Below are 14723 nucleotides of genomic sequence, written 5' to 3' on the forward strand. Positions count from 1 at the left end.
TATCCTTGGGAAAGATATGTGTACAATTAACAGGTTGAAAAAGGAATTAAGTGAGTCTTTTATAACGAAGGACATGGGGCTAGCAAAATGGGCATACATATTTTTCGTGATAGAAAAAATAAGAAAATTTGGTTGTCATAGGAGAAAGACATCGAGAATATATTGGAAATATTTAATATGAGCAATGCAAAACTAGTTGGTTCTTCTCTTGTAGGTCACTTTAAGTTGTGCTCAAAACAAAGTTTGTAAAGTGATAAGGAGAATGAGAAAATGTATAAGATTACTTATGCTTTAGTAGTTGAAAGTTTAATATATGTAATGATATGTACGAGGCGAGACATCACATATACAATGGGTGTAACCAGCAAATTTCTTATAAATCTAGGTAAAGAGCACGGGACAATAATGAAATGGATCCTTAGATATATCAGAGGAAGCTCTAAAGTTTGTTTAAGTTTTGAAGATAGACCACCTATCTTGACAGGTTGCATAGATGCAAATATGACAAGAGATATTTATAAAGAAATTCACATCAAGTTTTGTATTGATTTTTGCAGGGGGAGTTGTGTCATAACAATTCAGATTACTCCTCAAGTCTCTAGGTCTACTATTTAAGGAGGAGAAGGGGAGAGGAGAATAGGAGGTGGAAACCAAAAGAAGCTCTAGCCTATGAACCATTAGTTCCCTCCTATTTATAGAGGTCTCCTATCAACATAACCCTAATAGATCCTGCCCTATTGGGTATTGGATCTCCATCCAACTACCTAAGCCTCTTAGATTAATGAATCACTATCCAATAATCTCTCATTGGCTCTTATTAGATCTCATCCATATGAACCAATAATTCATGGGCTTATTGGATATCCAATAAGATAGGGGCTCCGGCGAATATCTTATATATAAACCTCTACTCATCGTAATGTCTACCAAATGTGTATGACTCTCTAGGCCCAATAGCGAGTTGACCATGAGTCATACCTATTAGAACTCCTTCTGGCTCAGTGAATTATTATCTCCATAATAATTCACTCGACTCATCGACTACGGATGTACTAGGCCACTATGCCATAGTCCCCAATGTCAAGAAAGGGGTCAGCACTAAGAGGGGGGGATGAATTAGTGCAGTGGTAAAATCATCGGTTTCGTGAAATCTTCGTACGTTGAAAACCAATCTCGGGAAGTGTTTAACTTTAAAACGTTTGTAAGAATGTAATGAACAAGTGAAGTAAGTAAATCAGTTTGGTTCGGTCATCATGACCTATAGTGGTTCGGTCATCATGACCTACATCCACTTATAGTGGTTCGGTTATAGTGGTTCGGTCATCATGAATTAAAAGTAAAACAAGAATGCAAACCGATTTATAGTGGTTCGGTCATCATGACCTACATCCACTCCGTCGATTCCTCTTCCGTCGAGGCCACCGGCATCCACTATCGATCTTCCTTTAATAGGAAAAGATCAACCTCCTTCTTACACCCCTCTTCTCCTTTTTCACAGGTTTAGGAGTAAACCTTTACAAGCACTCACTTATCTCAAACTATTCTAATACTTAGGCTAGAGGAGGATTCTCACAAGAGATTTCTATAGCGTTTTTCCCATTTTAAATCCTTTGTGCTTGTGTCTTTTAACCCGGGATGAGAGAGGTATTTATAAGCTTTAAGTTGATTCAAACTTGGAGCCTAAAAATATCTCATTCCGGGTTTCCTAGGTCCGGGTGGTACCACCGCTAGTGCTGGGTGGTACCACCGCGAGTGTCAATCTGACACTAACACTGCACTAGATGGTACCACAGCCCAGTCTAGTGGTACCACCGCTTGGGAGGCTGTGCTGGGTCGTACCACCACCTAAACTGGCGGTACCAGCGCCTGTAACCTCTTGGAGGTTGTGTTTGGGTGGTACCACCGCCTGATATAGTCTCGGAGACTGTGCCACGATGGTGCCACCTCTTGGGTCACTGTTTGAGCCTCTCATTGGGCCCAACACAGTCCTTACATGGGCCCAACTGACCCATAATTGGGTTGGCCTAAAACTAAACCCAATTACGTGCTAATTACGTGCTATTCTAAGCTAAATAAGTTTGTAAGTCTAGTTTCTTCTAGCGAGTTTCCGGCGATCTTCCGGTGAACTTTCGACGATCTCTCGGTAATGTTCCAGCGGACTCCCGGCAAGCTCCTAGACTTCACGACGATCTTCTTGGTGAGTTCCAACGAGCTTCTCTAGCAAGCTCCGGGACTTCTCGGCAGAACTTCCGACGAACGTTCGGACTTCTGATGAACTCTCAAACTCCCAACGAAATCACGTTCTTGACTCTGGGACTTCATTTTGCTTCATGCCTTGCTATCATAGTTAATCCTACACATGTAAAACATACTTCGATCTAGACAATTAATACTAAGCATTAATCATGTTGTCCGGCATGTTATTGGTCCCTCGACGCTTCGTCCGATTTTTTAGCGCATCGTCCGATTTTTTAGCGCATCGTCCTCTCTTGCGGCGTATTGGCCAATCGACCAGTTGACTCCACAACTCTAATATCCTTGGCGTAATATCCGCTCTTCTTGGCCCTATGCCCGAATCCATGACCCGAAGCCTTCTGTCGATACGTCGACCGATCCTCTAGCTCGACGTCTAATCTTCTGACATGTTTTCCCTCAACCCATCATGATTCTTCATGTTTTAATTGTCTCTCCCTGATCGAAGCATCCTACGTCACTCAAAATACAGATCAAATCATAAATAATTATCAATTTGTTTCATCATCAAAATTCCAGATTCAACACCCAAATAATACAAGGGAATCCAATCCATTAGACCTGTCTGTCCTTAGTTATCATATACCTATAATTTCTCATCCATCTAATATCCCATAAACCGTATAATGGGCATGGTATTGTCAAACACATACGGTTTCTACTCAAGTCTCACTCTCGTCGAATTCTTCCAAAGAACTCTTTCTCTCTCAATCCGAATGACCCTGGCCAAGGATTTGTCTGAGCAAGAATATATGAGATATTTCTCTCATGGCACCGAGAGCGTATGACCCTCTATCGGCACTCTATAGTCCTCATAAATTTGGCTATCACTCCCGATGACCGACTATGCTAGATCTAGAATCTCTAGACCTATAAGTCTGGTATCAAAGAGTGGAGTACTCATACAGGACATCCTTAATGTCTCAAGTCTAAGGACCATATACACCATTAGGACTATGAAATCGCTATCTGATAATAAGACATCATAACCATCCAACATTTCGTAAGCGGATCAATCGGTGAACTCATTCTCCAATGAGCATCTGTACTATATCCCTAGTGTCCCCCCACGAGCAGCTATAGGATCAGTTGCATCTATTATATGGATAGGTATACAACACACCAGTCTGTCCGATTATCTCGATGTCCCTCTTCAGTAACATATGATCGGGATTATTTAGAATCTATGTTTAAAGGTGAATCAGTATCATTATTGTGATCTCATCACAATCTGATCCCCATTACACAGATCCATGGACATCACAATATATTCAAGTAATAGAAAATATAAAGTGATAAAATGTCAAACAATAATAATAAGCAAGAAGATTACGTGTTAAGTCACACGTGTCATCACCCACATGATTGGTTTATAGGGCACCTATGACTAGTAGTACCACCTCCCAGTCTGGTAGTATTACCGCTTGATAGAGCCTTAGAGATTGGGCTCTAGTGGTACCATCGTTGGACAAGGTGGTACCATCGTTGGACAAGGTGGTACCACCGCTTGGCAGCATTAACTGTCGGCGGTACCACCACTAAGACCACCTGGGAGGCTGAGCCTTAGGTGGTTCCACCGCCCACCCTATGATGCCTTATTATCAAATAATGATTTCGTAGTCACAATGGTGCATTTGGTCCTTAGACTTGAGACACTAAGGATGTCTTATATAAGTACTCTATTCTTAGATACCAAACTTATAAGCTTGTAAATTCCAGATTTAGCACAATCAGTTATCGAGAGTGGCAGCTAACCTTACGAGGATTATTGAGTATCAATAGAGGATCATCCGCTCTCAGTGTCATGAGAGGAATATCTCATGTATTCTTGCTCAGACAAATCCTTAGTTAGGGTCATTCAGATTGAGAGAGAAAGAGTTCTTTGAGAGAATCCAATTAGAGCGAGACTTGAGTAGAAACCATATGGGTCTGACAGGACCATACTCGATATATGATCTCTATGGTATTAGATGGATGAGGAACTATAGATACATGGTTACTAAGGATAGACATGTCCAATGAATTGGATTCCCCTATATTGTCTGGGGATTGCGACGTAGTAGCCTAGTATGTCCACAGTCGATGAGTCGAGTGAAATAATAATTCACTAAGCTAGAAGGTGTTCTGATATGGATGACTCATGGCCAGCTTGATATTCGACCTGGAGAGTCACACACATATGATAGGTATTGTGATGAGTAGATGTTCGGATATAAGATATCCGTTAGAGCCCCTATCTTTTAGGATATCCAATAAACCCCTAAATTATTGGATTTTATGAATATGATCTAATAAGAGCCAATGAGAGATTATTAGATAGAGACCTACTAATCCAAGTAGCATGGGTAGTTGGATGGAGATCTAGTACCCAATATGATAGGATTCATTATGGTAAGTTGATATGGGCCTTTATAAATAAGAGGGAATCAAAGGGCCATGGGCTAGGTTCTCTTTGTCTGGCTTCTCTTATTCTCCTCTCTCCCTCTCATCCTTATACTATAGCTCCTATTTGCTGCTCTCAACGTAGCCAAAAGTGGTAGGAATGAGAGTAGCATGGCTGCTCTCAACTTGTAGCATGGCAGCCCCTACAGTCATGTTTCTTGACTACAGGGGTTACCATAGGTAGCTAGGGTTTCCTAGCTGCCCAAGTGCCTCTAGCAACCAAGACTCCTAGTTGCATGGGGCAAGTAAGCGGCCAATTTTCTATTAGGATCAAGAGGGGCACTAAGAGGGGGGTGAATTAGTGCAGCGAAAACTTCTGCGATTTCAAAAAACTTATTTCGATTAAAATCGATTTCGTCGAGAATGGTTTCGATTCAATTTATTTTGGAAAGAATTTGAACTTGAAAGCTTTCATGAAAGTGCAAGAGAAGACTAAGGTGATTTGTAGTGATGTAAATTGCACAAATGAAAAGCGTCGATTTCGTAAAGTCTTCATACGAGTAAAGCTGATCTCGGAAGGTGTTTACTTGAAAGCGTAAGTGTAGTGAAAGCAAGATGAGGAGAAGTACTTTGCTATAGATTTGCAATTAAAGAAGATTGCTCAAAATGAAATGCAAAACAGATTTAGAGTGGTTCGGTCAATGTAACCTACATCTACTTTCGAATTCCTCCTCCGACGAGGTCTCCGGTGTCCACTAAAAGCCTTCATTCAAAGTTTTAGATTTAGCATAATCGATCATCGGTAGTAGCAACCAACCTTACAAGGACTATTGAGTGTTGATAAATGATCATCTATTCTCAGTGTTATGAGATGAATATCTCATGTGCTCTTATTTAAACAAATCTCTAGCTAGAGTCATTCGGATTAAGAGAGAAAGAGTTCTTCGGGAGAATCCGATTAAAGCGAGACTCGAGTAGAAATTATATGGGCTTGATAGTGCCATGCTCGATACACGGTCTTTGAGGTATTAGATAAATAAGAGATAATAGATATATGGTAATTAAGAACAAACATGTCCAATGGATTGGATTCCCTTGTATCGTTTGGAGATTATGGCATAGTGGCCTAGTATGTCCGTAGTTGATGAGTCGAGTGAATTATTATAGAGATAATAATTCATTGAGCCAGAAAGAGTTTTGATAGTTATGACTCATGGTCAACTTGATATTGGGCCTAAAGGGTCACACATATATGGTAGGTGTTACGATGAGTAAAGGTTCGAATATGAGATATCCGTCGGAGCTCCTATCTTATTGGATATCCAATAAGCCCCTAACTAATTAGATCCCATGGATGAAATCCAATAAAAGCTAATAAGATATTATTGGGTAGAGACCCATAAAGGCTTGGGTAATTGAATGAAAATTCAGTACCCAATAAGGTAGGATCCATTAGGGTTAAGTTAACTAGGGGCTTTTATAAATATGAGAGAACCAAAGGCCTATGGCTAGAGGTTTCTTGGTTCCCACCTCCTATTCTCCTCTCCTCTTCTCCTCCCTTAGATAGTAGGTATGGAGTTTTGTGTAGCGATTGGAGGAGCGTTGTCACAGCCTTACTAAGTGGATCACCACTAGAGATGAGGGCACTTGAACTCCTTTATCTAATCTCATAGATCTGTAGGAATTCAAAGATATACGATCTTACTAAGTAAAACACTATATTATATGTGGATTTAAGTTTTGCGAGTTTTGTGTACCAATCTTCGCATGACGATCAACACATTTTTGAAAACTTTTGGGTTTTTATTATTTTTTTTCTTTCGCTACGCATGTGATGTCGCCCATAGATTTCACTATATTTACCTCCTTCTAGACTTAGTGACACTGTAGTACCTCAACTTAATCTGGCATGTGTTAGTGACTCTCCACCGCTTATACTAACAGTACAAACTTACAATCTCATATCCTCCATACATCCAATGATAATACGCTCTAAGAGTGGTATTTTCAAACCATGTCAAGTCCTTGACCTACATGTTATCACATAATCCTCACCTAAGACCATTGAACCCACCATATTTACTCAATCCCAAAAATCTCCATATTGGCATAAAGCCATGTGTGAAAAATATGATGCCCTCATCCATAACTCAATATGAAACCTTATACCCTTTTATCACACACAAAACATCATCGGGTGTAAGTGGGTCTTTCAAATTAAGCAACACCCAGATGGATCTGTTGTCAGATATAAAGCACGTCTAGTTGCTAAAAGGTTTCATCAATGACCTAGTGTTGATTTTACTGAGATATTTAGTCCCATTATTAAACCCATAACAATCCGACTTATCTTAAGTTTGATCACCATAAATGCTGATAATTATGATAATTGGATGTTAACAATGCATTTTTACATGAGACTCTAACTAAAGACATCTTTATGCAGCAACCTCCTAGTTTCATTCATCTTCAATATCCAAGACATGTTTGCAAACTACAAAAAGCTATTTATGGACTTTATTAGGCTCAAAGAGCCTAGTACACTAAACTTGGCTCGTTTTTTATTTTAATTGGCTTTATCAACTCTAAGTCTGATACCTCGTGATTTATACGAAAACAACATGGAGACACAATATATCTTATGGTGTATGTGAATGACATTATTGTCATAGGCAATAATCCTATAGAGATCCAAGCATTCATCAAGCAATTGGCATATTAATTCTCTCTTAAAGATCTAATAACTTTGAGCTACTTTTTAGAAGTGGAAGCAACATATACATCTTCATATCTCTACCTATCACAAAGAAAATATATTCAAGATTTATTATTAAAAACAAACATACAGGACATAAAAATGGTTACAACTCCCCACTTTACTAGTAAATCACTTAAATTATGTGATGGAAGTTTTGCTATGAAACCTACTTAATACCGACAAGTAGTTGACTCCTTACAGTACTTAGCTCTCATCCATCCAAACATCTCATTTATGGTCAATAAATTATCATAATTTATGTAGCGACCATCTACTACGCACTAGTCTGCAATAAAATAAATCATATGATATCTTAAAGGAACCTCAATTATGGTCTCTTTCTCCGCAAACACTCTCTACTTCATCTTCATTCCTTTGTTGATGCTGATTGGGCAAGAAACCTTAATAATAGAACATCTATATCGGGGTATATTGTCTTTCTAGGAGTTAATCCAATCAATTGGAGTTGTAAGAAGCAAAAGACAGTTACACAGTCTACAACTGAAGCTGAATACCGTAACATCACTATCGCTGCTGTAGAACTCAATTGGGTCACAAATCTGCTCAAGGAACTCAACATCGACTCTACTCTTACTTCTACAATATATTGTAATAATGTTAGAGCTACCTATCTATGCACTAATCTAATGTTTCACTCCTGTATGAAACATATTATCATCGACTTCCACTTCATGCGAGTTCAAGTTATTCAACATCAACTACGTGTTTATCATGTACATACGACTACTCAACTAGCAGACTCACTTACGAAGCCTCTCACTCGTAAACTATTTTCATTGCATCGATCCAAGATCGACATTCTTAATAAGAGTACCATCTTGCAAGGGCATGATAGCATACAAGATTTCTCCAATTGTATGAAGAAATCTCGCTGCTTTGTTGAAGGAAATCCTCTCTCCTAACGTGTATAAATAGGAAGAACATATCAATGAAAAACATTACTTCTATCTTCTATCATCTATCACTTATGACTAGCACATCACATATAAAATATCATTAAGTGTAAGTGAATCTTTCAAATCAAGCGAAACCTAAATAGATCCATTGTCGGATATAAAGTATGAATAGTGGCCAAAGGATTTCATCAACGACCAAATGTTAACTTTACAAAAACATTCAGTCCAATTGTTAAACTGATAATAATCTGACTTATCTTAAGTTGGCTATCACAAAAGGTTAGCATATATGATAATTGAATGTTAACAATGCTTTTTTTTTATAGGGGACCCAAATTGAAGATATTTTTATACAATATCCTTCTAGTTTCATCCATCCTCAATATCAAAGATATATTTTTAAATAACAAAAAGTTATTTATTAACTTCGTCAAGCTCCAAGAGCTTAGTACACTGAACTTGGCTCATTTTTAGCATCAACTGGTTTTATCAACTCTAAGTCTGACACCTTCTTATTTTTACGATAACAAAATGAAAGTACAATATATCTACTGATGTATATTGATGGCATTATCATTACATACAATAACCCTATGGACATCAAAGAATTCCTCAAGTAGTTGGCAAATTAATTCACCATCAAGGATTTAGGAACCTTAAGCTAATTTTTGGGAGTAGAAGTAGCATACACATCTTTAAGATTTGTTCTATCTCAAAGAAAGTATATTCAAGATCTACTATTAAAGACGAACATGCAAAATGCCAAAGAGATTGTCATTCCAATCTCTACTATTGAATCACTTAACTTATATTATGATTGCCCTACTACGGATCCCACATAATACCGATAAGTACTTGGCTCTTTATGATACTTATCTCTCACATGTCCAAACATATCGGTTGCAATCAACAAATTATCATAATTCATGCATTGGCCCTTCACTATGTATTCGTCTGCGATAAAATGAGTCTTGCGAAATATCAAAATGACTCTCAATCATGGTTTTGTTCTTTATAAACACTCATCACTTTATCTTCAAACTTTTATTGATGCTGATTGAGCAAGAAACATTGATGATAAAATATCTATATTATGATATATTATTTTCTTTGGAGTAAATCCAATCAGTTAAAATTTCATGAAACATAGGACGATCACAAGGTCCACAACTAGGCCACCAATCTATAGAAACTTGACATCAACTCAATTGGGCCATCAATCTACTATAGAACCCGAGCCATCACCACCATTGCTATAGAACTCAACTGGGCCACCAATCTCCTATAGAAATTTGACATCAACTCTATATTTACTCTTACAACATATTGTGACAATGTCAATGCCACTTACTGATGTATCAATCCAATGTTTCATTCAAGCATAAAATATATTGTCATTAACTTTCACTTCATTAGAGATCAAGTTGTCAGATATCAACTACGTGTTTCCATCGTACATACTACTAATCGACTAATAATCTCTCTCACAAAGCCCTTTACCCATAAAATATTTTTATTATATTAGTCCAAGATTAATGACAAGCTCAATCTTACGGGATTATCATGATCTTTCATCTTTGACATGATAAATTTAAAATAACTGACTAATTATGACAGAAAAAATCTCTCCTCTAAATCTATATAAATACTGCACTATTAAGTGAAATTACACAATTTCTTCGTCGCATCTTATTTTATCAACCACCGCACCAACCTCGATCTACTCGACGGCCTACCCTGTTTGCTCTTTCTGCCGAGATCCAGCTGCAGGCAGGCGTCGCGCTCCTGTTCAAACATGGACTCGGTCGATCGCCCGCTCTCAGAAACGAGATCGAACTCACCCGACCTTGAGAACTCTTGCCTGATGAGTCTACCTCATGGATGAAGCAGCAGGTGCTTCAAGAACGAAGGAGCCCGGCGTGGAGACGAGTGCTGTCGGTAGCGGCGGCTCTTTGCCAGCTTCAGACTTGGTTTCAGCCTCATTCGAGACTATGAACATTTAGCTGATCGAATCAAGCGATGATAGATTTCCAAGGAAATGATAAGAGTATGACTTTTGAGAAAACAATCTAATCTTCTCATCAAATATGTTTTAGTTTTTTTTTTTATCAGACTGCAAGAATTGCTTCGATTGCAACTGTTATTAGGTGCTCATGCAATGGCAGATTAAACTATATGCTTTTATACCTTCTTACTATATCGACTAATATTTATCGATCAGATGTAATATAATATCATATAATAAATAATATAAGACTCTGTTGCTCCTACAAAGAAGGCTTAGTCGAGTATTAGTGGGCTGAAATTTTGTTATTGGGCTTAACGGCCTTTGCTAATGGGCGCTTAGTGGAGTATTAGTGGACTGAAATTTTGTTATTGGGCTTAAAGGGCTTTGCTAATGGGCGCTCGGTGGAGTATTAGTGGGCTAATATTTGTTATTGAGCTCAACGGGCTTTTCTAATGGGCGCTTAACGGAGTATTAGTGGGCTAATATTTGTTATTGGGCTTAACGGGGGTTATATAACATGCGTCGCCGCTCTCTTTCTCTCTCTAATCTGCCTTCTTCGTAGGAGGCGGCGGGGATAGGTAGTCGGATCCCATGGGAATTCTCCGAAGGATCGCGGGATTTCTCGGGTTGACGCGGGAGGAGGAGGAGGAGGAGGTCCGCCACCCGAATGGCGGCGGAGTTGATGGGGGCGGCCGGACGGGTGCGGGACCGCCCCGCGCCGCCGGCAGAGGGTTCGGGGGGGTGCAGGTCCCCGTCGCGGTCGAGCGCCCCAGCCCTGGCCCCGTGCTCGTATCCTGCGATCCCGGTGAGGGCGGAATCCAGGTGCTCTTCTTGTGCCCCCCTTTGCACTCTGTTCAGATCCTGTTGCCAAATTGATGGGAAAAGTTGGATCTTTTATTTGTGTTTGTTATTGTTTCTTTCTTCCTTCTTTTGTGACTCCATCTGCATCTGTTTCATATGTATCAATGTAAAAGATATTTTCCATGAGTCATACAAGCATCTGGAACTGGATAGAACTAGAATCCTAATACTTCTACAGGAAAAGGATGAATTGTATGGATTTTTTTTTTTTTTGGGTAAAAGGTAAGTGATGAAGGTGGGATTCGAACCTAGAACTTTGCGATAATTTATCAAAGTATTTACTAGCCAACACCTTTAGGAATTTTCTCTTTTGTCCTAAGTGAGCCTTCTTAGGAGGTTTGTGTCAAAGACTCATGAAAATAAGCCACTGAAAAAATAAGTACAAGCTAAATGAGTCAAATAAAAAATATAGTCAAAATCTAACTCTGACTGTAGTTTAAAACTTTAGGACATAAATAAGGTTAACTGCTTAAATCTCTTAAAATAACGAAGCTGAATCCTAGGTTTATCACAAGAATAGTTGAACCTAAATATTTGGACTTTCTGTTTCCACCATTGAAATCTGGATTTTGAGCTTAGTGCAACATACACTTTGCAGCCTTTGTATTGCTTCTGCAAGCATGTCCATTTATCGTCTATATTAATAGGATTGTGCTTGTTTACAATCAGGTCGCTACCAAATTTTGGCCTTTGTAAAATTGGGGTCAGCTTGTTGAGCCAGGACATGTAATGCCTGGAGATACCTTTAAATGATCGAATACCATTGAGAATTGTTGATTTTGTCTTCTTCAAAAAATCTGGTTCATTGTGAATCACAAACTTACTGTTACCTTTTAAGAGATGCTAGGTGCGATTCAAGGATTCTTTCTACTGATGTTTGGATATATCATGCATTAGTTAAGAACCATTTAAGTAACACCAAAAATTTCATTATGCTTTTTCTTTGTTGTTGAATTCTGTTAATATACAGCATGATACATGTAATTCTCTTAGGTATTCTCTTTTTCTCTGTTGTTGATTTCTGTTAATGGATCTGTATATACAGCATGATACATGTAATTCTCTTTGGTAGTCTCTTAAGTCCCTACTTTTGCTTTCATTTTTACTGTCCCATGCCCATGGTTTTCCCAGTAAGTGAATCTATAGCTTTCATTAGAATATCAGACTGCGGATTAACTGCAGATAATCCTATACTTAGTCTAAGACCATTGAAAATCAAGTGGTTGAACTTTATATGCCACTGGTCATACATCAAATTCTGGCTCAATCCGATTAATTCTTTATTTTTACAAGATATCACTTCCTTTGACTTCAGCTTATTGCTTTTGTGAGTCTGCTTGCATCTTCTGTGCTCCTGCAATCTTGTCTCCATACAACGGATCCGCTTCTCTTGATCTCGTGTGGATGTGTTTGTTGCAGTAGTTGAGCATACAACTTTGATTTAATATTGTGATTCTAATAGAATAACTAAGAAGCATTTGGAATGTTTAAGAACTGTGTATTAGATTTAAATGAAAATTATATCAGTGATGTGCTTTATAATTAGTATGTTCCACAAACAATATTTTTGAAGATTGATGTAGCAGGGAAGGGACTGTTGAGATTGATTTGTACTCTTACCAAGAGTGACAAAATAAGAAATGATTGTGATATTAAAGGGAGAGTTAGAACTACCTGAGAATAAATTGGGGGGAATCATCCTATGTGTTTGGACGTATCTAAACCAAAGGGGAAGAAACAAAAGTGGTAATTTTGCGTTTTAGCCATCAAGCTGAATGTGGAACTGGATTCTTCCATATTTGTTTACCAAGCTTTTCATAAATGGCTGACTGGACTTCATCATTTTCTAGCCTCGCTCTGTTACATTGTTTCTATCAGCAAGTCTTGCAATTCTTCTCCTTCTTTAAGATTGTATGATGCATAACCCCACCCGCCCATGCTCTCCCAAACACAAAAAGAAATATACGATATCATACATTTTGTCATTCTTCCAATTCCTTGTGTCTTTTTCTTAGTATCTCTTTCTTCTTACTCAGGCCCTTTTCCATGCTTCCCTATGCTAGCAAAACCTTCTTTTCTTGTTATTTGAGTTTCAAATGTTTTGAGCCTAGCTGAACCAACTATAATGATTAAAGCCTGATTCTCTTTTTGTGATGCTGGTACCACTGCTGTTAGTTTGCTCTGTGTATGTGGAAGGTCTTCTAGTTCCTCATCTTTGGTCCGTCGTATTTCTGATTCATTTACTATTTGTGATGTCTGGTGCTTAAGTAATTTGTTTCCTCATCTGGAGCCCATATTTTCCTCTTTCTCTGTCTTTATATCAGGGTTTTAGGTGGTATTCAAGGAGATTGCGAATTGATGAAGATGGTGATGTGGCAGATGAGTTCTTGAGTGAAGTCATAGCTGAGATCCCTCCCACTGAGAACCAGATGACACCACCTAAGTTCCAGGTAAAGTACAACACCAGGCCTACTGCCATGGCGATGAGAAAACAGGTCACTGTTGCCGACGGGAACCTACGTCAGAGCTTAGAGCACCAAGGAAGATTGCAATGGGTGTGATGAGAAATCAACTCAGCGAGCTGCAGATATCGAGAATTTCCAGTGATGAATCAAATTGCCCTTTTGTCCAGCAATACCCAAGTCCTATTTATTCACCATTTTCAGTAGGTGGTGGGTGGTTGAATTGATACTGCTGCCAATACAAAACTAGCCTACCCTGTGGTTTGCTTTGCACTTCTCAGTGATCCATTATAAATCTTTACCTGTACAAAATTCATGTATTCAAATGTTTACTAGTCAAATTCAAGGATGGTCTTCTAATGAAGGTTTTGATGTTTTTATTTTCTTTCCTCCCCTTCTTACCCATTTAAATGGGAAAATCTCAATAATTGGCTTGTATGAATTGGGTTTAGCATAACCATAAGTTCATATATCTGAATGAGATTTCTAGTGTTGTTAGCCCTTTTTTCCCTGGTTGCCCTGCATGATGTGTCCTCCACCTTCTCCAAGCTATTAATTGATAGACTCGTTCAGAGGTGACCAAGCTCCTGCACCATGCAGGTCGCACTGGCACCTTCTTAGTTGCTATGCAGCTATCGTTCTTTGGGATGACTTCCCATTCTCTATGCCCTTTTCAAGTCTCATGCTGTCTCAGGATGCATTGGAATTAAGAGTTCTGTATCACATATTATGAACCTAGATGGTTCAAGCGACAACAGCAATGCTCTAGTGAAGTGAGAGAACGATCATATGATCATATCCTGCCATTGGGAAGATGACTAAGTAATTCCGAAGGTAACAAAGAGACAATTTTGATATACAAATCAAAGACTTCAACTTTGCTTCACATGGTCAGACTTGATCTTATTGATGCTAGGGAATACATCAGCAGTTACAGATATGCTCTTGATATAGTATGAAGCTTTAGCAATCATCTGATCTCATCTTTGCCACTGCTGATACCAAAGACCATACTTTTGATGGTAAAAAAAATGTCATTTTACACTACTATTATCAAACATGACATCAGCTCACAAGGAGTT

The 14723-nt window shown here is 38.6% G+C and overlaps 1 protein-coding gene across 1 annotated transcript; it reads left to right on the forward strand.

Moving 5' to 3' along the window:
- Positions 1–10859: 10859 nt before the first annotated feature.
- LOC135624479 (uncharacterized) lies at positions 10860–14026 on the forward strand. The gene is made up of 2 exons (XM_065128125.1): positions 10860–11140; positions 13504–14026. Exons 1-2 carry the CDS (start codon positions 10910–10912, stop codon positions 13738–13740), a joined length of 468 nt encoding a protein of 155 aa, XP_064984197.1. The 5' UTR covers positions 10860–10909; the 3' UTR covers positions 13741–14026.
- Positions 14027–14723: the final 697 nt, after the last annotated feature.

The sequence above is a fragment of the Musa acuminata genome, chromosome BXJ2-10 (assembly GCF_036884655.1).
Source record: "Musa acuminata AAA Group cultivar baxijiao chromosome BXJ2-10, Cavendish_Baxijiao_AAA, whole genome shotgun sequence".
Classification (NCBI taxonomy): Eukaryota; Viridiplantae; Streptophyta; class Magnoliopsida; order Zingiberales; family Musaceae; genus Musa; species Musa acuminata.